Source organism: Vulpes vulpes, chromosome 15 (assembly GCF_048418805.1).
Source record: "Vulpes vulpes isolate BD-2025 chromosome 15, VulVul3, whole genome shotgun sequence".
Classification (NCBI taxonomy): domain Eukaryota; kingdom Metazoa; phylum Chordata; class Mammalia; order Carnivora; family Canidae; genus Vulpes; species Vulpes vulpes.
Window position 1 is genome coordinate 46,758,366 of NC_132794.1, and position 26,586 is coordinate 46,784,951.

The 26,586-nt window shown below is 38.8% G+C and overlaps 1 protein-coding gene across 2 annotated transcripts in view; it reads right to left on the bottom strand.

Annotated features, from left to right (window-relative positions):
- Positions 1-24,369, bottom strand: part of FSIP1 (fibrous sheath interacting protein 1) — a 194,422-nt gene extending 170,053 nt beyond the window's left edge. The window contains exons 1-6 of one of the 2 annotated variants that reach the window (XM_072738234.1): positions 24,180-24,369; positions 18,815-18,947; positions 16,455-16,560; positions 12,029-12,206; positions 6,403-6,557; positions 4,974-5,067 (exon numbers count right to left, since the gene is read on the bottom strand). In XM_072738234.1, coding sequence (XP_072594335.1) covers positions 4,974-5,067; positions 6,403-6,557; positions 12,029-12,095 — 316 coding nt within the window. In that variant the 5' untranslated portion in view covers positions 12,096-12,206; positions 16,455-16,560; positions 18,815-18,947; positions 24,180-24,369. The remainder of the gene's footprint in view (positions 1-4,973; positions 5,068-6,402; positions 6,558-12,028; positions 12,207-16,454; positions 16,561-18,814; positions 18,948-24,179) is intronic. The other variant, XM_025998444.2, reaches the window with a different exon arrangement.
- Positions 24,370-26,586: the final 2,217 nt, after the last annotated feature.

Consider the following 26,586-nt stretch of genomic DNA (forward strand, 5'->3'; position numbering starts at 1 on the left):
AAACCAATAAAAAGTAGCACCTCATTTTTTAAAAGAACAAATTATTCACAAAATGGCTAAAAGAACAAATATTCAACCTCCTTAATTATCACAGTTACAAGTTATGACTCCATTTTAAATAAGTGAAGCTAGGGACGCCTGGGTGGCTCAGCAGTTAAGCATCTGCCTCCGGCTCAGGGCATGATCTCAGAGTCCCAGGATTGAGTCCCACATCAGGCTCCCTGCAGGGAGCCTGCTTCTCCCTCTGCCTGTGTCTCTGCCTCTCTCTGTCTCTGTGTCTCTCATGAATAAATAAATAAAATATTTAAAAATAAATATATATATATATGTGAAGTTATAAAACAATTATTAAATCCACTGATATCGGTATAGGAAAACAATTCTCAAATAAAATACTTGAGGGGGTTCTAAATTGGTATAACCTTTTCAAAAGTCAATATAGATAAAATTCTTTAAAATGTCAAGCCTTTTGACGGAGTGATTTCTCTTCAAAGGTATACTCATTTCCTGTATCTACTGTCACAAACCAACACAAACTTGGTCACTGAAAACAACAAAAAATTATTCTCTCACAGTTCTAGAAGTCATTAGTCCAAAATCAAGGTTTCAAGTAGGGCCATACTCCCTCTGGGGGCTCTCAATGAAATTTCATTCCTTGCCTCCTCCAATTTCTGGTGGCTGCCAGCATTCCTTGGCTCAAGGCCACATCATTCCAATCTCTGCCTCCTTCTTCACATGGCCTTCTCTTCTGTGTGCCTCTTCTCCCTCTGCCTCTCTTTTATGGGCATACATATGATGGCATTTAGAGCCCTCCTCCATATTCCAGAATTATCTCCTCATCTTAAAACCCTTAACTTACTCACATCTGCAAAGACCCTTTTTCCAAATAAGGTAAATTGACAGTTTCTAGGGATTTGATGTGCACATCTCTTGGGAGGCCATTTTTTCAACCGGTTTTCAACCTAATTTTTCAATTACCAAAGAAGGTCACAATAGAATAATTAACCCAAGGATGTTACTACAGCATTATGTACAACTGGAAAAAAAATGAAAAACAAAGAAAATAACCTAAATAGTTAACAGCAGAATATTAGTTAAATAAATTATGGTACATCTATGTAAGGAATCATTAAAAATAATGCTGACAGAGCATAAGGAATATAGTCAATGATACTCTAATAGTGATATATCAGGACAGATGGTAGCTGTACTTGTGAAGAGAGCATAACGTATAAACTTGTTGAATGACTGTCATACACCTGAAACTAATGCAGCCTTGTGTGTCAACTATACTCACATTTTTCAAATTTTTTAAAATGCTGATGTAAACCGTACCAGTTATCTATTGCTACATGCAAAGTCACCTAAAATGTAGTGCCATACAGTAATAATTACTGCAGGCAAGATCTACCAATGGATGCTAACAGTAGTGGACAAAAGTTTGAGGAGAAACAAGATATTTACATAACCTTAAAGTATCTTGCCCGAGACATGTATAAATTATAAAATGAAAATTAGTAACTTTCTAATAGAGAAACCTCGCAGACACCAACTTAACCAAGTTTTCAAGGTTACCATCGCCAGTCATATGAGGTGTTAACTCATGACACCCTGCACGTGACTGAGTGAGAGCCCATAACTGCTGGAGTATTCTTGCCAAAATGCATCAAAGGAAAGCTTCACACAAACGTAAATTAAATGATATTTTACAAAATGGCTGACCAGTACTTTCCAAATGTGTCTAGATCATAAAAAACAGGGAAAGACTGAGAAATTATAACAAATTAGAAGAGACTAGGAAAATATGATAACCAAGGGTAAAATGGGATCCTGGGTTGGATACTAGAAAAGAAAAAAGGACATTAGTGGGAAAACTGGTGAGATTTTAAGAAGGCCCTAAATTAATTTAAATTTAATTAATAGTATTATACCAACATTAACTTCTTAGTGTTGATCATTGCAAAGTCCACCATTGAACAACACGGAAGTTAGGGATGCTGACTCCCCATGTAGTCGAAAATCTGTGTGTAACTTTTTTGATTCCCCAAAAACTTTACTAATGGTCTGTTAACTAGAAGCCTTACCAAGAATGTAAACAGTTGATAAACATATATTTTATATTAAGTATTATATACTTAAATTTAAGTATTGTATTCTTAGAGTACGCTGGAGAAAAACGTTGTTAAGAAAATCATAAGGGGGTGCCTGGATGGCTCAGGCAGTTAAGTTTCTGACTCTTGGTTTTGGCTCAGGTCATGACCTCAGGGTTGTGAGATCAAGCCCTGCATCAGGTTCCATGCTCAGCACAGAGTGTGCTTCTGATTCTCTCTCCTTCTCCCTCCCTCTAGTGGCTCTCTCTCTTAAATAAGTAATAAATAAATCTTTAAAAAAAGAAAGAAAAGCATAAAGAAGAGACAGTGCATTACAGCATTGTAGGGTAAAAAAATCCGCGTGTAAGTGGGCCCATGAAGTTCAAATCCATGTCATTCAATGACCAACCATGCTATGGTTATACAAGTTGCTAACATTAGGGGAAACTGAATAATGTCCAAGGTTGCCCCTTCATCCACATGTCGGCATGTTAGTTTCCAAGGGCTGCTGTCACCAATAACTATGGAATGGGTGGCTAAAAACAGGTCTGGAAGTTAGACACCTGAAATCAAGATGTCAACAAGGCCATGCTCCTCTGAAGTCTCTAGGGAAGAATCCTTCTGTGCCTCTCCCTAGCTTCTGGTGGCTCCCAGCAATCCTTGGCATCCCTTGGCTTGTAACTGCATCGTCTCATCATTGCCTCTACCTTCACGTGACCTTATTCCCTGTGTCATTGTGTCTCTGTGTCTCTCTGTGTCTTCTCCTCTTCTCCTCTCATAAGAAGACCAAACATTAGATTTAGGGCCCACCTAATCTACTGTGGCCTCATCTTAATTAACCACATCTGCAAAGATGTGATTTCTGAATAAGGCCACTTTCTGAGGCTCCAGGTAGACATGAATTCTGGTGGGACACTACTGAACTCACTACAGGTGGGAATCGGCCAGCATCACCCCGTCTGTGCAGCCCCTCCATATGGCTAGTTTGGACTTGCTCCTGGCAGGGCAGCCTCAGGGTAGTCTGACCCCTTCCAGGATGACTCACTCTCCTCCAAGGGAGCCTTCTAAGAAGAGAAGCAGAAACTGCCAGTCTATTTTAATGGCTAAGGCTAGAAATGGCATAGGATTGCTTCTGCTGCATTCTATCGGTCAAAGTAGTCCCAGCCCAGCCCAGACTGAAAATACAGGAAGAAACTTTACTAATGGTCTGTTAACTAGAAGCCTTACCAAGAATGTAAACAGTTGATAAACATATATTTTGTATTAAGTATTATATACTTAAATTTAAGTATTGTATTCTTAGAGTACGCTGGAGAAAAACGTTGTTAAGAAAATCATAAGGGGGTGCCTGGATGGCTCAGGCAGTTAAGTTTCTGACTCTTGGTTTTGGCTCAGGTCATGACCTCAGGGTTGTGAGATCAAGCCCTGCATCAGGTTCCATCAGTCCTCAGTGAGGACTGGAATGAACATACATAGAAGGAGGGAACAGATGGAATCAGTTCCAAACATCTTGGAAACAAACCACCACACAGCGCTGCTCTTGCTAACAGCTAAAGGTACTTATGACATACAAATTAATAGAAAACAGATTACAAAACACCATATATATAATTTGATCTCTATTTTTTAAATATATATGGATATTTACATAAAACAGTCTCAAAAGATAAAGAGAAAACAAAAATAACAATAATGATTATCTCTGCAAGAGTTGAGGTGATTTTTTTTCTTCCTGTTTACCAATATTTTCTAATACAGATTACACATGTGTTATTTCAGTAATAGAAGTATACAGTAAATGATTTATGATTTTAACAGGCAAATAATTTTTTGTGTTTTAATTAGGTTATACGAATTGTAAATTTGTAAATCTATCAAGGAAAAACTCAGAAAGACTCTTGAAAAAAAGTCCTTAGTCATAGAAAGGGCAACCCAGATAGGCACCCACCTTCTTGGGGAGAAACATTTCATGCATTCTAAACCCAAATCCTTCAGGCCCTAGCAGCTTCTGAGCTCTCAATGCTGGGTCTAGGAAGAAAGAAACCTAAAGGAATTTTGCTCATATCAAAGCTTGTGCTAAACAGCTGCAGGAATCTGAGTAGAACCCTGAGACATTCACTTTCCAAAAGACAGATGGCTCCCAGGATTCTCAGAGAAATCAGAGGCCCTTGTTCAGAGCTGGTCTTACCCCTGAGCAGTACTGATAACCACTTATGCGATGGAGGTTAAAGGATTTCCAAAGTGTCCTGCCAAAACATATCAAACTGCTTCCCAACCCCTAAAATTTTCACCACTATGTAAGTAAGTTAAAGATTACATGATTCCAAAATACTTCTGCAGATGAAGAAGGAGGAAGAGAAGATAAAGGAGGAGGACGAGGAGGAGGAGGAGGAAAAGAAGAATCATAAAGATATGTAAACACAAGGTTGGAAAGTAGAAACATGCACAGTTAATTGGCTGGGGTCAAAAGCAAGACTAAAAGAGAACAGGAAATAGGACAAATCAGTAATGGGTTTTTATTAAAGGGGTTGCAGAAGCCTGAGAGGGACACTCATGGGAGGATTCTAGGGAGTTAGGAGACTGTCTGCATAGACTGGGTGTCTAGAGGCAACTAAGAGGCATAAAAAGTAAAGACAAAGACACACTTTGTCTCTCTCCCAACTTTTCAATGCCCTGTCCCCCACATTCCTTGAGTAGATACAAACCCTAGAAGCCTCTGAAATTTACACTCAGTATACTTCCATATAATCCGATCTAATGTGATCATTTCCCCTAAAGTACTTTAGGCTCCAAGAAAAAGAAAAAATAGCTGAACTGGGAATTTTACTTTAATCCAAATAATCTATGACTCTGAGATAAAAAACAAAGACAAATTTAACTCACTGGCAGTTCCTTCTGATGCAGCAGTCAAAGCTAGAAACTTTTTTGTATTTTCCATCTCCTCATTACTTGGCAATGCTTCACTATTTTTTGCAGACTAATAAAAGAGAAACAAGTTTAAACATGGCGAAAAAAGACAACTATACTCATCGATATGTTTTAAAATTCCAACATGGATTCCAAATTGTGTACACACAAGCAAGAAGGTCATTTTTTATCACTTTAATTAGGAAATCTATTAGTATTCCTGTTCCCACAAAATCCTAGGAATAAGTGTTCCCAAATAGAGTTGGAATGTATGTCTATTAAAACATAATAATTATCTTGCTTAAATCTTCTTCAGCTTCTGTTTAATATTTCTATAACTAGTGAGTAACCTAGAGGTACATCATCAATTACAGTTTCAGACATTTCAAGATTGATAATGTATTTCATTATGGGTCCAGTTACAATTCCTGTTTCCAAACAAGTAAAAATTTGCTTTGAGATGCAGTAAGAGTAAATGATACTTTTTTGCTAAGATTTACACAAATTTCTCTAGTTTAAAGCACTGCATTTTGTATGGTGCTTTCTTTCTACCCTGTGATCTTCCTGGGAATCTTGCAAAAATGTATTCTAATTACTTCATTATCAATTCATATTATTGTCTAGGAAGTTTCCTGGAAGTCAATCAACTGATCAAGCAGGACTTTATCGAAAACAATCAATCTGTTATTGCAATATTCCTTACTTTAAAAGTGCTCTCCTTTGGGGGGCAAAGTTCATATATGAGAAAGGCTATACATCAAGTCAGTGCAAACATCTGGTCAACTTCCACCTCTCAATACTACAGAGAAAAAAAGGTCTGAGAAGGCCAAGGAAAGCTAACAGAGCATCAGAAATGTATTAAGATAGATGCAAATACAGCATGGTCACAGACCATAAGCACTTTACAGTTTCTAAGAGTTCCTGACCAGCAAAAGAAACAGTGAACTCCTCACTACTTGGTCACAGAAGTTAACTCAAACAATAATGGTAACCAGGGGTTAAATGTTTGTATACTTATGTATTTATCTCCAAACTGTAAGCTTGCTGAAGAGAAAGCAGACATACATACTCAATATACACAGGTGCCACATTACTTTCTGTTCCAGAGATAGAGGAACCCCTGCCTGACACTGGGAATAGAGATCTACTGCGCTGTGGAAAACGAACATGCCAAAGCAGTGCCTAAAACCTGGAATGCTGCAAGGTTACCTTGTCCAGTTCCAGAAAACTATCTACCTCCAGAAAACTGTCCTTATATGGGCATATACACATCACTGTCCTACTTCCTCCACAAAATAAATCAGTAAAGGCAGACCATGCTGATATGACCACGGTCCACACATTTCTTATTCATCTTGGAGGAAACTGTTTCTTCCATTTTAGCATATGGTTGGACAATTCTTACCTTAAGTTCTTCCCACAGCTTTATTCTCATGTCTAGACCTTGCTTCTTAATTTCTTTTTCTCTATATTGTCTCTTCACCAATATCTCATCAAGCCTCTTCATCTTCTGAATAGCATCTTGAAGTTGAGAATCTAATTCTTTTAATTCAGGTTCATCTATATTGTTTGAAAGTAGAAATGAGCTTAAAGTTTAGTACAACCATAAAGTTTTGTTTTGTGTTTACTATTTGTTCTTTCATTCAACACATGTTTACAGCTCATGAGAATAAGTAACACTGGTGTCATGTATCTTGATTTACAAAGTGCTTTCACATATATTTTCCTATAATTATTGAACAACCCCATGAAATATACATTTATCTCTGTTTTATGGTTGAAATAACTGGGTCTTTTCTTTTTTCCCTTTTAAATTTTTTTTTTATTTGAGCATAATTGACACACAATGTTACATTAGTTTCAGGTGTACAACATAGTGATTCAAAACTCTATAACAGGGATCCCTGGGTGGCGCAGTGGTTTAGCGCCTGCCTTTGGCCCAGGGTGCGATCCTGGAGACCCGGGATCGAATCCCACGTCGGGCTCCCGGTGCATGGAGCCTGCTTCTCCCTCTGCCTATGTCTCTGCCTCTCTCTCTCTCTCTCTGTAGATAGAGATATTTATCATAGATAAATAAAATTTTTAAAAAATATATTAAAAAAACAAAAAAAAAACAAAACTCTATAACATGCTATGCTCACTGCAAGTATAGCTACTATCCATCACCATACAATGCTATTACAATACTGTTGACTGAAAAAAAAAAAAAAACATTAACTGAATTCCCTATTTTATTCTCGTGATTTACTAATTGCATAGCTGGAAGCCTGTAATCTCTCACCCCTCTTCACTCATTTTGCCCATCCCCACTAATCCCTTTCTTTCTGACAACTATCACTTTGTTCTCTGAATGTATAGGTCTGCTTCTGCTTTTTTTTATTTATTCATTTTTGTTTTTTAGATTCCACATATAAGTGAAATCATATGGTATTTGTCTTTCTCAGTCTGACTTATTTTAATTAGCATAATACCCTCTAGGTCTGTCCACATTGTCACAAATGACAAGATCTCATCTTTTTATGGCTGCCTAATAACCCATTGTGTGTGTGTGTGTGTGTGTGTGTGTGTGTGTGAATATATACCACATGGACACTTGAACTGCTTCCATATCTTGGCTATTATAAATAATACAATAATCATAGTGATGTGTATATCTTTTCAAATTAGTGTTTTCATTTCCTTTTGGTAATTCCAGTAGTGGAATTCCTGGGTAATATGGTATTTCTATTTTTAATTTTTTGATAAACCTCCTTACTGTTTTCACAGTGTCTGTACCAATTCATATTCCTACCAACAGTTCACAAGGGTTCCTTTTTCTCCATATTCTTGCTAACATTGGAAATAACCAAATCCTTTCTTTTTTTAAAAAAAGATTTTATTTACTTATTCATGAGAGACAGTGAGAGACAGAGATACAGGCAGAGGGAGAAGCAGGCTCCCCATGGGGAGCCCGATGTGGGACTTGATCCCAGGACCCCAGGATCACAACCTGAGCCGAACGAAGGCAGATGCTCAACCACTGAGCCACTTAGGTCTCCCACGTCCTTTCAAACAGCTAAAAAATTATGGTATTGAACTTAGAAGTGGGTCTCATCTAGTTTTCAATCCCAAAATATTTCTCCTTCATTCTGCTATACCTTCTATTATTCACAACTAAAAAATAAGGAATAAGACAAAGACTCTATCCTCAAGCTGCTTCAGACTAAAAGAGAGGCATGTAGCTCTTTGTGAAACAGCAGTAAAATGTAGCATATCCAGACACCAAGTGGTTCCAAAATACAAAAACAAATTCAGGAAAGTACTCCATGTAACTGGATACCTTTTATCTATGCCCTTCTCATTTGTTTTATTTTCTTGAAGTGCCTAAAAATGGATAATTGGTAGTAACTTATTTGAAATTAAGGACTCTTTAGAACTTTCTTTTTTTTAAGATTTTGTTTATTTATTCATGAGAGACACAGAGAGAGAGAGAGGCAGAGACACAGGCAGAGGGAGAAGTGGACTCCACGCAGGGAGCTGGATGTGGGACTTGATCCCAGGTCTCCAGGATCATGTCCTGGACTGAAGGTGGTGCTAAACCGCTGAGCCACCGGGGCTGCCCTCTTTAGAACTTTCTTCCCTCAAGTTTTAACTTATGATTAATGATAATAGTAAGGAATAGCGGCTAACATTTATGGAATTATCTGATAGGCACAGTGTTAAGTACTTTATAGGTATTATCCCATTTATTCCTCATCATAATCCTGTGAAGCAGTATAAGTATTGTGTCCATTTTGGGATGCTTGTGTGGCTCAGCAGTTGGGTGTCTGCCTTCGGCTCAGGGCGTGATCCCAGGATCCCGGATCAAGTACCACATAGAGGAGCCCGCTTCTCCCGCTGCCTGTGTCTCTGCCTCTCTCTGTGTGTGTCTCTTATGAATAAATAAATAAATAAATCTTTAAAAAAATTATTGTCTCCATTTTACAAATTAGTAAACTGAGGCGAATTTGTAATGAACTACATATATGTCCAAGATGATATAACGAGTAAATGGCAGAGTCAGTTTCCACCCTGATTTGATTTGACACCCAAAACTCTCTACCTCCAGGAGATACATCCTCTGTGAAGTCTGATGAAAGATGACGATCTGGCAATGAGCATAAATGCTCAAATACTAAAGTCTCAGCCATTCCAGGTTAGATCATTAGGAATGGCATATTATGCTAAGAAAGGTCACATTTTGCAACTTTTTAAAATCCAGAGTCCAGTGTGTTTCTCCATAATGTATATCACTTCCTCTTAAGAAAAAGGTGATATTTCCAAAAGGGAATGAGCTTATCCAAAAAAGAATACTAATCTTATTAATAAGGAGGTTCTGCAAACCTTAATGCTAACTTATTTCAAATATAACAACTTTTGGTTCTAGTTCCCAACTACCACCCTAACACTCTTGGGCTCCATAGACATAGGTGGTCTATATGACAGGAACTCATGCATGAAGAAAGTCATACAGTTCTGAAACAGTATAAAACAAGTACAGTGCAAACTGGGCCAACAGCAGAATGCCTGGGGTGGTTCAGTGGGTGGGACATCTGACTCTTGATTTTGGCTCATGTCATGATCTCAGAGTCGTGAGATCGAATCCAGGAGTCAGGCTCTGTGCTCAGTACAGAGTCTGTTTGTCCCTCTCTGTCTGCTCTTCTCCTTACTTAGGCCCACACACCTGTGCTCTCTCTGTCTAAAATAAATAAATGAGATCTTTAAACTGGGCCAACAGCTAATCTCAATCATAATGCCTCATCTCCTGAACACTGTAATCCTGAGTTACCTGGCCCAATCTTGAGAGCTAACCTCATCCTAAACATACTCTAAGTCAGTAGTTCCCTTTATAGCCTTAAAATTTTTTGAGAACCCAAAGTAATTTTTGTTTATGCTATACCTATTGACAATTACCATGTGAGAAATCAAAACTGAAAAATTAAGATTTATTTATTCATTTTAAAACAACAAATATGGGGCAGCCCCGGTGGCGCAGCGGTTTAGCGCCGCCTGCAGCCAGGGGTGTGATCCTGGAGACCCTGGATTGAGTCCCACATCAGGCTCCTTGCATGGAACCTGCTTCTCCCTCTGCCTGTGTCTCTGCACCTCTCTCTTTCTGGGTCTCTCATGAATAAATAAATAAACATCTTTTTAAAAAAAATAAAAAAAATAAAACAACAAATATGTTATTAGTAATCACATGTTAACATAAATAAAGCACCTTATGACAAATAACTATATATCCCAAAAAATTACTAAGAAGAATGGCATTGTTTTAAATATTTAATATGTAGCTTAACACAAGACAGCTGGATTCTTATATCTGCTTGTACAATCTATTGCAATCTCTTATTTCAGTTAGAGCAAAGAAGAAAATTTGGCCTCATAAAGACATGTACTTGAAAAGGGGAGGAGAAAAAAAAAAAAAGAAAGAAAAGGGGAGGAGAAATGTAATAACCTTCTCAGATAATTGTGGATATCCTTCTTTGATACTACATCAAAACTCAATAAGAGGGAGATAGTTTCTTAAAAAATAGTTGTAATGTGAAATCTGTAACCGTACCAGCAAGCTTTTTGTTTTTGTTCTATCAAAATCCATGCATCTATCTTTCATGCTGAATGGATCTTTTACCCTGCCTTGATCATTTGGAAAACAGTGGTTCACTGAATTATTCAATGTGTTGAAATATAAACACACTTCAGTAGACAATATTTTTTAAAATCACACTGGTTAATATTGTCATCAATTTGTATTAGAAAAGTCTAAGTATTGGAAAGCTGTCAATCCCACAATGGCATATACAAGTTTTCGAAAAATCTAATTTTCACTTGAAAGCCCAAATTTTATCATTGACCAAAGATACTGTCAATTATTTTCCTTGAAGTAACAGGCTCATTTCATTTTAAAAAATAATGGCTGTCAAATATCCAAGTCTGATTGATAATAGTTTGTCTGTCATTCTTTCACGTAAGAATGGTGTTCCATTAAAAAGTGGCCAGTTCAGGCTCATGGCGTACAGGTTGGGCGCGGGCACCCCAACCGGCACTGCAGGCCAAAAAAAAAAAAAAAAAAAGTGGCCAGTTCAGTTCTCACCATAAACTATCATACAACTATGTTTCTCAACACAAACTTCACATTTTGGTTAATAGCAGAATTGCTTTATATATATCCCATTTTACCTCACAGGCAATTATAAAGATTTATATTTGAAAATCAAGACTTAATAAGATTAGTAATTTTTACCCTTCCATCAAGGTGTTCTTGAGTGACAGTAGCTATTTCTTTCTTCTGCTAGAGCCTGGTCTTGAAGATCACAATGACTACTAGTACAATGTGTTACATTGTCTTTATTCATGCCGAAGCACCACTAAGTTTACTCACCATTGCTTTTGTACAATCATTGCAAATGTCCATTCGGTAGGCAAAAAGGCAAATAGCACTATTTCAGTCTTATAATGAATTCTATTACTGATATATCAGTATTATGATAAAAGTAGTTTTAACTCTGCAAAATCCCTATAAGGGTCTCAGCAATCCCCCAGGGCTCTGCAGACCACATTTTGAGAAATGCTGTTCTAATTCACTCTGACCAGTATTAATATAATAACCAAGAAAAAAAGGGAGTCTTTTAAGATCCAAAAGCTATTAAGATCAAATGGGATTATCCCTAAGAAGGCTTTATAATTTATAAATTTATAATTTATATTATAAATTACAGGCTACATTTTATTACATAATTTAGTCATCAAAAAGATCAATAAATCATGTCATAAAATGCAGAAATATTTCCTACTTGATTAACATAAATGACAATTTTAATAAATGACAAATTTTATTATTTTTCTAAGTGTTTTTAAGGATTCTATATTATTCTAAACAAAAACTGGTGCTCACAAAGGTATGCCTCTTTTTTAAACTAATATCTCTATTTAGCTGATAAAAAACATATGTAACTCTAATATGTTATCATATCTGTTATTGTCATTAGCCAATCACCTAGTGATGATCCTACCTGAACATTCAGAGTCTGTCTGATGTTGAACAAAGTTCAGATCTTCATCTGACTCTTCCTCCACCATTTTTGGTTTCTCATTTTCCCCTTTATCATCATTATTGTTTCTACTTTCCTCTGCATTACTGCTGTCTGAGTTGCTCTCTTTACCAAAGTTCAACTTGATTGCAGTATCAATCTAAAAATTTCCCAAGAAATCACTTTCATAAATAATGTATTCTTTAAAACTTTACACTTCTACACTAGTTTAATGCTAATGTAAGTATATGAGAGAACATATATACATAGACTAGCGTTAGGCTATTCTAGAAATGTTATACTTTTTAATTAAATATAATTGAACAACACAAATTTGGTAACATTTTGAATCAAAGAGATATGCCCCATTTTCCAGCAATTTCCAGCAATACACAGAAGGGTCCAGAATCAATCCCAAAAAGAAGCACTCCCTGCCAGCTCTGGAGATGAGGCATGATAGTGCCTGCTCCCCGACCTTACACTCAGACGGAGAGTCAAAGGTCTAGAGCTATGCTGTCCAGATACAATGGCCACTAGCCACACGTGGCTATTGAAGAGTTGAAAAGTGAAGAATCTGAATTAAGACATGCTTCTAATGAGATTCTTAAAGTCAGAACCACGTGCTTTGGTGATTATTTTTACGCTATTCACAGTTTTTCTGTTTCATTTTGGTTTCTCTTTCTATTTTAGCAATGCTTATTTTGAAAACACCAGTTTGGGGCAGCTGTATTTTCCTGAAAGAGAACAAGAAAAGACATCCTTGGCTGTATCAGGAAAAAAAAAAAAAAAAAGCAGGGATCATAATGCCCTGAGAGCTGTGAGTGGCAGTGAGAGCCAGTCACAGTGGAAGTAAATACAGCACAAGGGAGGGGCAAAACCTCAGAGACCTCAGAGAAAGAAGGAGAATCAGCCCCTTCTGGGAGGAATACTTTTTCCCTCCCAAAGGAGGAATCCAGCCCTGGGAGGGTTTTATGTTCTCTATGCATCCACGTGGCCAACTCTTGGCCACTGTAATCTATGCCCCTAGTGAATCTCCAGGACAGAAAGTGGGTGGTGTGGAGAATTAAACTGCCAGAGAAACAGGACTACATGTGAGCATCTCTGTTCACCTGGACCAGGACATAAGTCCCAGTGGAACTGAGCTAAGTCAGTGATATAATAATCAGAGTCAACATTTACTGAGGAATTACTACTGGGCAGGCCCGGTATTAAGGACTTTACACACTCTGCCCCTCATTTACTCTTCACAATGATGCTATGTATTGGCATCACTACCCTGATTTAACAAAGAAGAAAATACATCCAGTATTGAATGAAACCAGTGGAGGCCTAATTTATAAACAGGCAAAACAATGCCTCCTCTGTGTAATCTTGGAGGTGCTAAAAACGGTTCCCTGTTCAAAAACACACTTCTGTGAAAGGCCGGGTTAAACCCTTAAATTCCGTAATACCCAGTAAATCCTTAAGGCTATATAGTTCTGTGAAAATGCTGAAATTGCTGGAAAAGATCACATGAGCCCTGTCGGTTATTTATATCTTGGCATAAATGAATTTGGCCAACTTTTCCCAGAGAATGGTTTTTATATAGGGGAATATAGAATATATAAAATGCTTAACTAGGGGCACCTGGGTGGCTCAGATGGTTGGGCTTCTGCCTTTGGCTCAGGTCATGATCTTAGGGTCCTGGGATGGAGCCCCATATCAGCAGGGAATCTTTCTCCCTCTCTCTCTGTTTTCTCTCCCTGCTTGTGTGTTCTCTCTCTCTATCTCTCAAATGAATAAATTTAAGAAAAACATAACTAGATATTAGCAATATATTTGAATAGTACATTTCAGGACACAAAAAGACCTTTCACATACATCATCCCATATGATCCTAACTCTTAGAATGAGCAGGAAGCAATAAAGCAGCAAGATGAAACTGGAGAACAAAAGGCAAACTTTGCCCATTTTATAATTTCACCCATACTTCCCCACTCCATTGGCACCAACCATCTTTAGTTTATGTGAAAATAAACTAAAAAGAGCTTCCAGAAATTAAAGATGTATCACTAAAGGTAAAAATTTAGTTGAATACCTGTATTCAACTAAAGGTAAAGGTAAGAAAGATAAAAGAGTAGATTTGACATAGTATAAGAAAGAATTCAAAAAATTTTTAAATATATGTTAAAATTTCCCCAGGATGGACCACAGAGAAAGAAATGAATAGGAAATATTAAAAAGAATATAAGAGACATAAAGGATAGAGGGAGAGTTTCAACACACATTTAATGACTTTCAGGATGACTCAAAAGGGAAAAAAGGAGGCAAAATGAGAAACGTTTGAAAAACACATGTTGAGAATGGCTGAGAATTTTCCAAAATAAACAAAACACACAAATCTTCAGATTAAAGAAGTTCTGGTCTCCAGAACGATAAGAGGTAATAAATCCATACACAGGTGAGTAACAGTAGATACCGAAGACAAAGAGAAAAAAATTAAAGCAACCAGGGAAAAATATCTAAATTAGACAACCCACATTGGAATGAATATCAAATTTACAAAACCTTCTCATTGGCAACAACAGAGGCTAAGTGCAAAAAAAAAAAAACAAAACGTGAAACATGAGACTATAACACTTTCAGAAGAAAACATAAGAGAAAATCTTTGAAATCCTGGCTTAGACAAAGAGTTCTTGGATGCAAGAAAAAAACACAAGCCTCAAAAAATTTTTGACAAATTGCAGTTAATAAAATTTAAAATGCTCCTCAAAAGACATAGTTAAAAGAATGAAAAGTCAAGCTATAAACTAGAAAAAATATTTGCACATCATATATCTGACAAAGATGATTCTATCTAGGATATAGAAAGAACTCTCAAAAGTTAACAATAAGAAAAAAAATACAATTTTAAGAGTTAGGCGAAAAACAATGAACACACACTTTCTAAAAGAGATTATGTGGATTACAAATAAGCACATGAAAACACATTCATCATTATTAGTCACCAGGAAATGATGAGTTAAAATGACAATGAGATACTACTGTATACCTATTGGAATAGCTTTTTTAAAAAACTAACAATATCAACTTGTGGTGAGGATGCAAAGCAGCTGGAATGCTCATTTTTCTCACGAGAATAGAAAAGTTTTGCAGCTTCTTTTTATTTTTTATTTTTTATTTATGATAGAGAGAGAGAGAGAGAGAGAGAGAGAGAAGCAGAGACACAGGCGGAGGGAGAAGCAGGCTCCATGCACCGGGAGCCCGACGTGGGATTCGATCCCGGGTCTCCAGGATCGCGCCCTGGGCCAAAGGCAGGCGCCAAACCGCTGCGCCACCCAGGGATCCCCAGTTTTGCAGCTTCTTATAGTTAAACATACACTTACCATACAACCCAGCAATCAACTGCTAAGTATTTATCCAAGAAAAATAAAAACCTCCTCCCCCTCCCTCCCCAAATAATTCAGTATGTAACTATTAATAGCAGCTTTATTCATAATCATCAAGACCTGCAAAAAATCCAAATGTTTCTTAACATGTGAATGGATAAACAAACTGTGGTACACCCACACAAAGGAACACTACTCATCAGTAAAAAGGATAGAACTAGTGACACATAGAACAACAGAGGAGTCTCAAATGCACTGTGCCAACAGACAAAAGCCAGACTCAAATACTTTTTAACTTCATTCATCTGACTCTCTGGAAAAAGAAAAATAATGGTACCCAGAGAATCAGTGACTAGCAGCTTGCCTAATTTCATAATTAATAACAAAACCAGGGGGCACCTGGGTGGCTCAGTGGTTGAGTGTCTGTCTGCCTTTGGCTCAGGGCATGATCCTGGAGTCCCGGGTTCGAGCCCCATATGAGGCTCTCTGCATGGAGCCTGCTTCTCCCTCTGCCTGTCTCTACCTCTACGTATCTCATGAATAAATAAGTAAAAATCTTTAAAATATATATATTTAATATCATAAAGCTAGAAACTCTCTCCAAATTAATCTATAAAAGCAATTTCAGTCAAAACCCCAAGAGCAATTTCACAAGACTTGAAGAACCAATCCAATACAAAAAGAACAAAAAGCCAAAACTAGCTAATACCATTCTAAAAAAGAATAAGATGAAGAAATCCCTCCTCTCAAATATCCAGAATAATCACACAACTAACAAGAGTTTACACACACTAATGATGCAGGATTAAATGAAACAAAACAGAGACCTGAACTAGACATGGTATTTTAGCAAGCCACTGGCAGTTCTGGACACATTTTAGAATCATCCCATTAGATGCATCTGCATGAGATTTAGACTGCAGATGTGAAGTAGAAGCCATCTTCCCAAGCTCCTGATAGGAAATTGGCAGGAAATACCAAAGGCACTGGACCATTTTCTTATACCATACACAAAAATAGGCCCAAAATGGATGAAAGACCTAAATGGGAGACAGGAATCCATCAAAATCGTAGAAGAGGAGAACACAGGCAGCAACTTCTTTGACCTTGGCCACAGAGACTTCTTGCTAGAGACATCTCCAAAGGCTAGGGAAACAAAGGCAAAATTGAACTATTAGGATTTCATCAAGATAAAAAGCTTTTGCATGACACAGGAAACAGTAGACAAAACCAAAAGACAATCTACAGAATGAGAGAAGATATTTGCAAATGTCTTATCAGATAACAGACTAGTATCCAAAATCTATAATGAACTTAACCAAACTCAACACTCAAAGAACAAATAATCTAATTAAGAAATGGGCAGAAGACATGAATAGATATTTCTCCAAAGAAGACATGGAAATGGCCAACAGACACATGAAAAACTGCTTAACGTCATTCGGCATCAGGGAAATACAAATCAAAACCACAATGAGATGCCATCACACACCAGTCAGAAGGGCTAAAATTAACAAGTCAGGAAATGATGGATGTTGGCAAGGATGCGGAGAAAGGGGGACCCTCTAACACTGTTGGTGGGAATGCAAGCTGGTGCAGCCACTCTGGAGAACAGTATGGAGGTTCCTCAATAAGTTGAAAATAGAGCTCCCCTATGACCCAGCAATTGCACTACTGGGTATTTACACCAAAGATACAAATGTAGTAATCCAAAGGAGCACCGGCCACCCCAATGTTTATAGTAGCAATGTCTACAATAGCCAAACTATGCAAAGAGCACAGATATCCATCAACAGATGAATGGATTAAGACGATGTGGCACATATACATATGTCTGGAATATTACTGGAATATTACTCAGCTATCAAAAAAATGAAATCTTGCCACTTGCAACAATGTAGATGGAACTAGATAGTATTATGCTAAGTGAAATAAGTCAATCAGAGAAAGACAATTATCATATGATTTAGATTCCATTTAATTCCACTCATATGTGGAATTTAAGAAACAAAACAGAGGAGCATAGAGGAAAGGAGGGAAAATAAAACAAGACAAAATCAGAGAGGGAGACAAACTATAAGAGACTCTTAATCATAGGAAACAAACTGAGGGTCTCTGGAGGGAAAGAGGGTGAGACATGGGGTAACTGGGTGATGGGCATTAAGGAGGGATATAATAAGACTGATGAATTACTGACCTCTACCTCTGAAACCAATAATATACTATATGTTAATTGAATTTAAATTTTAAAAAATATTTTGTTAAAAAAAAGAAATACCAAAGGCAGTCATCTCTAGTATGTCTAGTCACCAGTATGTGGTTCTGAGGGACTTGTGGCAGTGTCAGGGAGCAGCAGCCTTTCTGATCTCTGGATTTTGGTCATGGAGGCATGACCTAGGAACCAACAATCCAGGGAAGTCCGCTCCCATGATTTCCTTTCCTGCTAGCCTTCCACTGATTTTTCAGAAGCTGAATTTCTGTATCCAATCTCTGCTGGAAATGCCTAGAGTGCTTTCTATTTCCTGCACCAAATCATAACAGACAAACACTCTGAGTTTTATAATGTATAATTTAGTCCATAAATCAAAAGAATAAATAAGTATGAGTTCATAAGCTAGCAAAGATTTTTTTTTTTACCATGAGTGAACTTGGTTTGCTACAAATTTTTGTTTGCTGTAAGCTTAAAATAAGTAGTCCCATGTTGCAGATGAAAAAAATGATTCCTGGGGTGCCTGGATAGCTCAGGTGGTTAAGCATCCAACTCTTGGGTTCAGCTCAGGTCATGATCTCAGGGTCATGCCCAGAGTCAGGCTCCCAAAATCAGTAGAGAGTCTGCTTGAGATTCTCTCTCCCTCATCCTTTGCCCCTCCTGTTCATGCTCTCTCTCTCTCTCTCTCTCTCTAATAACCTTAAAAAAAAAAAAAAAAACGGATTCCTTAAAAAAATCAAGTTTAGATATTTTAGGAAAAGAAAAAGAGACTACTAAAGAACAGAAAAAGTCAGGCCAGGTAAGGTACCTACTAAATGTATACCACAGGGTCTTTGACTCAAACTTTATTTTTAAAACTACAGGACCTTTTTCATATTAAGAGTCAATGGTGGCATAATAGGTATTGGAATACAAAGATTTCTTATGAAAAATAGAGAATTTACAAATGAGCATTAGCAAAGTACAACTATGAACAAATAGGTCACCCTCCTAAAAAAGAACAAAAGAGGGGGAAGAGGAGGTAAAGAAGGACACAGAATTTTCATATTAAATGACCTAAAGTAAAATCCCAAAAGAAATCCATGAGTGCTCCCAGAACATACCCTCTAAAGAGGATCCTTGAAGTGGGATGTTAACAACAGCCTAGAGCTCAGGAGAAGGACCTGAAATCACTTGTAAACAGTGAAGTACCTTGAAGGATGCTGGTTCTGGTGAGAGCACCTCCAAAGAAGTACTTGAATCTCTGCTCCCAGGACGTGTTCTTGAATTGGAGGCCGGTTTTGAAATTCCATCTAAGTTTCCCTTTATAATATCCATTGATATCCTGAAACAAACAAGAAATTAAAGCAAGTTATGACCTGTATGCCTACATGTTTCATCAGTGTTAATGTGCAATTAACTCAGAATCTTTGTTAATAAAGATTAGGTTGCTACCAAAGTCACACTTCATCAGTCTCGTTTCATCAAAAGACATCTACGTCCAAGATTATGTTACTGTAGGCAGAAAACAGTCCTCCCAGGATGTTAGATTCAGGAAGTGGCTAAAAAAGAATGCAGAGTGACTGCTGCCTCAGTGGTTTCTTGTGCCTTCAGAAGAAACATTTACTGTGTCATTGGCCTGAGAAGACACTGGCGGAGCACCAAGCCTCTCAACCCAGATTCACTTCATCTACTTTCTTCCAGTTTTGCCTCCCATAATCTATCTAGCACTTCCTCTTCTAGCTCACCTCTCAGCCTGGACTCTCCTCTCAGCTCTGACTTCTCCTCTCCTCCCTGGTGCCACATTTTCATGGATCACCCATTTGAATCACTACTCTTTTTCTATCCACCCTCCACTTTTTTTTTTAAGATTTTTATTTATTTATTCCTTCATGAGAGACACAGAGAGAGAGAGGCAGAGACATAGGCAGAGGGAGAAGCAGGCTCCATGCAGAGAGCCCAATGCAGGACTTGATCCTGGGACTCCAGGATCATACACTGAGTCGAAGGCGGGCACTCGACCACTGAGCCACCCAAGTGTCCCATACCCCCAACTTTTAAAGCCCATGATTCTATTTCACCCACGGAAACAATGAAAGAAATCCTACTTTCTCTGTGAGAGGACAGACCCTGATTATCTGGCCATGACTTGCCAACTTCTATTTTTCCTGCGACCCCATCCACAGGCCTGTGACCACGCTGGCTCCCTAATTATTCCCTGTGCTGCTTTGCAAAGCAGGAATTATTAGGCAGGGTGGTTCAAATTCGTGGGAGAATTTGGGCATTATGGGTACCTGGATTCTTGCAAACTGTGCCCTTGATCAGGATCATTCCAGATCTGCTCAGTAATGTTGGGGTATCATGCATGCTGAGAAAAGGGAAGAAATAAGGAGAATGCCAGATTGTGCCTTCTCGTATTTAGCTTTATAGGTAAATGGATCTTCCAACAATCCTTCCCCAAATTTTACGATTTCCCTAAATTCCTATTGATTATGAATGAAACCATCTCTCTCATAATAGAAGGAGGAAAGGCAATTACCCCTGGCCCCAGTGAGTGTAACAGTGTTCTTTTTTTTTTACCCTACAAAATGACCCATCCTTCTTTCTTTTTTTGAACAGCAGAGGCAGAGTCCAGGGAAGGTTTGGATACAGGAAGAAACACCAACGTGGACAACATGTCGCTCCTCCAAGGCGCACGAAGGGTAATATGATCTGGCCTCCAACCATTCAGTGTGCCAAAGCTGATGCTTCAGGGACCACTAGGTCAATTCTTTCCATCTTAGCAAATGAAAAAGGCATTGATCTCAACAGTATTCAAACTCTGCAAAAGGGTCTGGGCTCTGCTCGGGAAGGCGCTGACATTATTATTGTGCGATGACAGATTACCCTGGCCCATCACGTCACAATCAAAAAGCGTAAGTCATTGAAAGGCCAAGTGTCTTGTAAATCCCGTGAGCAGCCTGTTGAGGGAGACTTATTGTAGCTCACAGAGGGAGCAATGAGATGGAAGCATCTGTAGAGCGGTATGATACTTGTCGTAAGGGGAGAAGCAGCACAGAGAACCATCAATGGCATGGAGCATCTAAAAGGCCCCCGAAATCTTTCCATTTGCTTTAGAAATAAAGCAAATGTTCTATTATGTTTGTTCCTGAAAATAATAGATTAATAAAATACAGTTCCCAGGGTGGGTAGGGATATAACTGACAATCTTATGACTCTACTTATGTAGAAAAAAGTACTGGATTAAGGGCATTGAATTAGGATCTCATAGATGTATTTGAATGTTTAAGGAGAAATCTCAATAGCCACATAGAAGTTCCACAAGAAAAATAAAGCATTGTCAAAGAAAGTGACCAAATGATAATTACTTATAATTACAGAAGCACTAAATGTTGATTTAACTAAATACTGTGTATGTGGGGAGGAGTATATAATAGGAGAGATAGTATAAAATATCCAATCTGTCATAATAGGAAATTAAAGAGAATGTCCAAAAATTGATAAAACCAAGCAATAGTTAAATCAGCATAATATTTATGAGTTCAGGATGGTTGCCTCTGGAGGGTGAGACTAGAAATTGCTTTTCTTCCATTGTAAATGTTAAAGTTTGACATTTTTTATTATGCTACTTTAATAAAAGTAAAACCTAATTTTTTAAATAATGAATAAATGTAAAATAAGAAATCTCCAAGGAACTGGAAGGAAATATAAAGATGATTTACATAAGTTAATGACTTTTTAAACACAACACCAAGAGCATAAACCGAAAAGGAAGACCCTAATAGATTTGATCACATAACATTTAGTGTTCTTGAATACCAATAAACAAGCAAAAAAGAACTCTAAATTAAATCAAAAGGCACCTGAGAAACTACGGAAAATATAAGTAACACAGATGATATACAAAAGGCTAATGAATTTACATATCTAAAGAAATCTTACCAATCTGTAAGAAAAAGAAACATTCCAATAGAAAACTGGCTAAGGACATAAACAAGGAATTCAGAAAGGAAAGAAGAAGGGAAGCAAGGAAGAAAGAAAGGAAAGAAGGAAGGAAGGAAGGAAGGAAGGAAGGAAGGAAGGAAGAAAGAAAGAAAGAAAGAAAGAAAGAAAGAAAGAAAGAAAGAAAGAAAGAGAAAAGAAAGAAAATATCTTGCTAAATGTCAATATCTTGCTAAAAAAAAAAAAAGGAAGTTCAATTCTTTAATTAAAGGAATATACACAAAGGGACCTGAGAGATGATCACAAATCAGGGAATAACAGAGATGGGTTCTTCTGGATTGGTGGGTTCATGGATATTTCTGGTCTTTTATTTTACCTTTTTTGCTTATCTGTATTTTCTGATTTTCTACTAAGTATATCTTGAATTCATAATCAAATAATTTATTGTAGAAAAATGTCTACAACATATTAAAGTATATTTAAAAATAAAGTCACCCAATATTCACCACTCTGACCTAAACATTGTTGGCATATTTCTTAGCCATTTTTGCTCTCTGTGTTTCCACCAAATTGCACTCACATATTTCACACTTAATATCACATGATGAAGCATTTGCTTATTGCAGTAAAGGTACTTCCAAAATAAAATATTATTTACTTCATGATATTCCATTAAACAGATGATATAAAAAAATAAAAAATTAAAAAATAAAAACAGATAGGATATATGACCAGATTCTAAATCTTAACAAATCACTAACACATACCAACTTTTTATAACATTTACTACAAACATGATTAAATTTTTTTCTTAAGATTTTATTTAGGGGATCCCTGGGTGGTGCAGCGGTTTAGCGCCTGCCTTCGGCCCAGGGCGCGATCCTGGAGACCCGGGATCGAATCCCACGTCGGGCTCCCGGTGCATGGAGCCTGCTTCTCCCCCTGCCTATGTCTCTGCCTCTCTCTCTCTCTCTCTGTGACTCTCATAAATAAATAAATAAAAATCTTAAAAAAAAAAAAGATTTTATTTATTTATTCATGAGAGACACAGAGAGAGGCAGAGACATAGGCAGAGGGAGGAGGAGGCTTCCTGCAAGGAGCCCAATGTGGGACTTGATCCCAGGACCACGCCCTGAGCCAAAGGCAAACCCTCAACCCCTGAGCCAGCCAGGCATCCCAAGATTAAGCTTTTTCATACAGGCTTGTAAGAAATGCAATCACCATGGATCACTTAAAACCAAAATGGGGACATAAAACCAACATGGCTGCCGTAATTTGGTATTTGGGGATGAAAGGAAGAATTGAAAGAAAATGAATCCTTGTCTGCTTAGTAATAACAAATAGCCAGACTTCTTTTTTTAAAAAAGTGGAATTGTATTTATTTTCATAATCTTAATGTTTAAAAGTTATTTTATGGTAGTTTTTTTATTTATATATTTATGTAAGAAATACATAAATTGTATTTCCGTGAGAAGCAGAAAGTCAAATAATATAGAAGAATAAAATTTTTAAAGTCAAAATTTCCAGGGTGCCTGGGTGCCTTAGTTGGTTGAATGTCAGCCTTGGTTTTGGCTCAGATCATGATCTCATGATCTGGAATGAGCTCCAGGTCTGGCTCCCCCACCTGGGGAGTCACCTCACCTGGGGAGCTGGGGAGCCTGAAGATTCTCTCCCTCTGTCTCTCATGAGCGCAGTATGAATGCACCTGCTCTAATAAATAAATCTTCCCCAAAAAAATTTTTTTTAAGTCAAAACTTCCCTCACTCCCAAGCCACTGTCAATAGACTTGGGGGATCTCACTTTTTTTAGGGATATGCAAGCCTTGGATCCTTCATAGCTCCCTACTCCTCCCCAGCACACACACCAAGGGCACACACAATTTTAAATCAACCTCTTTGTGTGAATCTTTGTTGTTATGCTTATATGCCCAGATGATAAACTATGCTGAGTCAAAGAAAACTTGCGTCTGCCCACCAAGAAGGTTGTACCAAAAAATTACACTGCTTCCAACAGGGTATGGTGAAAGGGCCTCTTTCCTCATTCTGGTCTGGGGTCATCTGGTCTTCAAAGCTGTTTCATCTCTGTCAATCTGGTGAGCGTCAAAGATGTCTCTGAATCTAATTTGCATTTCTTTAAGGATGAGAGAAACCCAGTCTCCAGCCACCATTCCCCCCCCACCCCCACCCCGTGACCTGCCTATTCGCATCCTTTGCTATTTACGTTCTATTTCAGGTGACTGGCGGTTAATTTTTAATGTCAGTTTTAGATCTTAAGGGCCAGAAGGCACAGGGCTGTAGGAGTCCTCCACAGAGGTCCTAAGGCCGGGAATCTCGGCCGCCCGGTCTAGGAAATCTCGGCGATCGTCTCGGTGGAGGCGGACGCCTCTGTCCGCACCCGGCAGGCCTGCTCCCTCCCAGGCCCCGCCCCCGGGCTGGGCCCGCCCCCTCCTGGCCCTGCCCCTTCACCCCAACAGCCGGTCTCCGGGCCCAGCAGCCTGACACGACTAAGCCCCGCCCACTCGTTGGCCCCGCCCCTCTCCCTGCCGGCCCGTGGGCGGTCCCTGACGCGACTCCGCCCCCTCCGCAGCAGGGCGCGCGGCGATCGGGGTGGGGTCCGACCAGGTGCGGGGCCTTACCTTCCGGGCAGAACTCCGGGAGGCAGTCACCGGAGCGCAGAGCGTCACCACCGGTCCCTCAAAGGGGAGGGGTCTTTCCCGCCACCTCGGCTTCTCTGGAAGGGGAAGGAGCTGCGCGTCCAAAGCCCTCCTGCCTCCAGGAACGCTGTTCCCTTGGCAACCAGGAGCGCTACGCTTCCAGTCTCGCGATAAGAGAAAAGGGCTGTACCATGTGGAAATAAGGTGGGGGCCAGGGGCGGCGGGGAACGCTGTCCCCCCCCTACCCAGAGTTGGGGCAGCCCTCCTGTCTCCCTGGTCTTCCTAAGGTCCGTGTGGCCAGGGAGAGGCTTGTTCCTACCGGACTGAACTCCAAAGGAGGCTGCCTGGATGCTTATGTGGCTCTACCATCAGTACGATGCTCCGTCGGTCTGGCATCCTCTCTGAGCTCCAGTTTCCTCCTCTGTAAAATGGGAATGATGATAATTCTTTCCTCACAGATTGTTGTGCAGCTCAAAAAGATTATATATTTGAAGTTCTTGCTATGCTTTGGAGTCCACGTAGATTTTTTTAGAAAAATATACTAATTTTGCAAGATTGGGCTACAGCCCAAAAGAGGAATGATTCTCACTTGCACTTTTCTCTTTTTGTGGATTCTCTCATTTCTTAGTGCATGAAGACTGTTTCCACAGGTCTCCAAATTGATTTTCTTCACCCTCGGTACCATCAGATACTTGCTTTCTATGGACCGCACTTTATAGTTTACAAGGCATTTTCCCATACCCAGCCCCTGTAGCCTCGTATTTTAGGTAGGAAGAATGTTATATTCTTTTAAGTGTTTTCCAGTGAAGCAAATAGAGGTGAAGTGTGTTGCTCAGGCAACCACAGCTACAGTCTAGGGCAGTGCTGGGTTTAAAAACCCGGCCATAAATGTCATCCATATACAGCTAAATCCTGCATTTCTATCTCCCAAGCCAGACCTCTCCCCTGAATTCCACTTTTATTTAACCAGCTGTAAGATATGTCTACTTAGATGTAAGAAGCTAACATGTCAAGAAAAACCCTGAAACTAATATGTCAGAAACAAGCCCCTCTGCAGTCACCCCCACTCCTACTCCACCCTCCTATCTAGCTTAGTAAATGCTAACTCTGTCCTACCACACTCAGAACCAGAAACCTTGAAAAACACCCTCAATTCCTCTTTCCCCCACACTCTCCAATCAATTTGATGTGAAACCTACCACCTTTACATTTAAAGTATATCCAGAATCTAACTGCCTCTCACCACCTCCTGCACTTCCATTCTGACCCATACTGCCATCACTCCTCACCTAGATTTTTGCAACAACTTCCTTCCTAACTGTTGCCTTCCTGGCCCCTACCACTTTCAAACAGCAGCCTGAATGATGCCTTCAAAACCAAAGTCAAGGGGTACCTGAGTGGCTCAGTGGTTGAGTGTCTGCCTTTGGCTCAGGTGGGGGTCCTGGGGTCCTGGGATCGAGTCCCATATCTGGCTCCCCACAGGGAACCTGCTTCTCCCTCTACCTATGTCTCTGCCTCTCTCTGTGTTTCTCATGAATAAATAAATAAAATCTTAAAAAAAAAACCCAAACCATGTCACTCCTTGGCTCAGGACTCTCCATGGCTCCCCATATCCTGCCCTTACAATTCCCACAGATCCTAAATGACCAGGCCCTCTGTCTACTCTCAGACTTCCAGTCCTATCACCCTTTCCCTGGTAAACTTCATTCCAGCCTCACTGTCCTCCTTGTCAGTATTTCTGCTCCGGAATTTCTTCCTAGCATTGATAAGGAGATTTGTGTGTTTTTCTAAATTAAAAAAAAAAAAAAGTTGAGAAAGCAGGGAAAAATGGAAAAAGCAGTCTAATTCTTTTATGAGAATTAAACTTTATCAACCAACATAGAGATGTTACTGAAGAAATCCACTGATGTCAGATCAAAAGCAAAAACAGGAAATGCTAACACTCTGTCAGAAGTGGAGGTCCACACTCTGGGAACCTGGATTGGAGCACATGGGGGAGATGCAGTCACAATCTGACTGGTCAGTCTTGCTTGCAGCTGGTGCCAGGTTCTTTTTTTTTTTTTTTTTTTTTTTTTTTTGGTGCCAGGTTCTAAATGTGTTTTCCTGGCAGTGTCTGCTGCTAGCCCTGAGTTATTCTTGCAAATAAAATAAATATTAATAAATTGGTATTCATTATGTGCTTTATACAAATTATATGAGAGGCATTCCAAGAAATAACAAGTTTGACTCAAAAACGAGTCCTTAAATTGGCGATTTCCAACCTGGGATTCTGTGAAGTGCTGTTAACCTTGCATGAAGATTTGTATGTTACATTATTCAAATGGTACCCAGTGGTTTCCTCTGTGTTCTCCAGTATTTGAATATTTGCTATAGGCTACAGTTCTTGTAA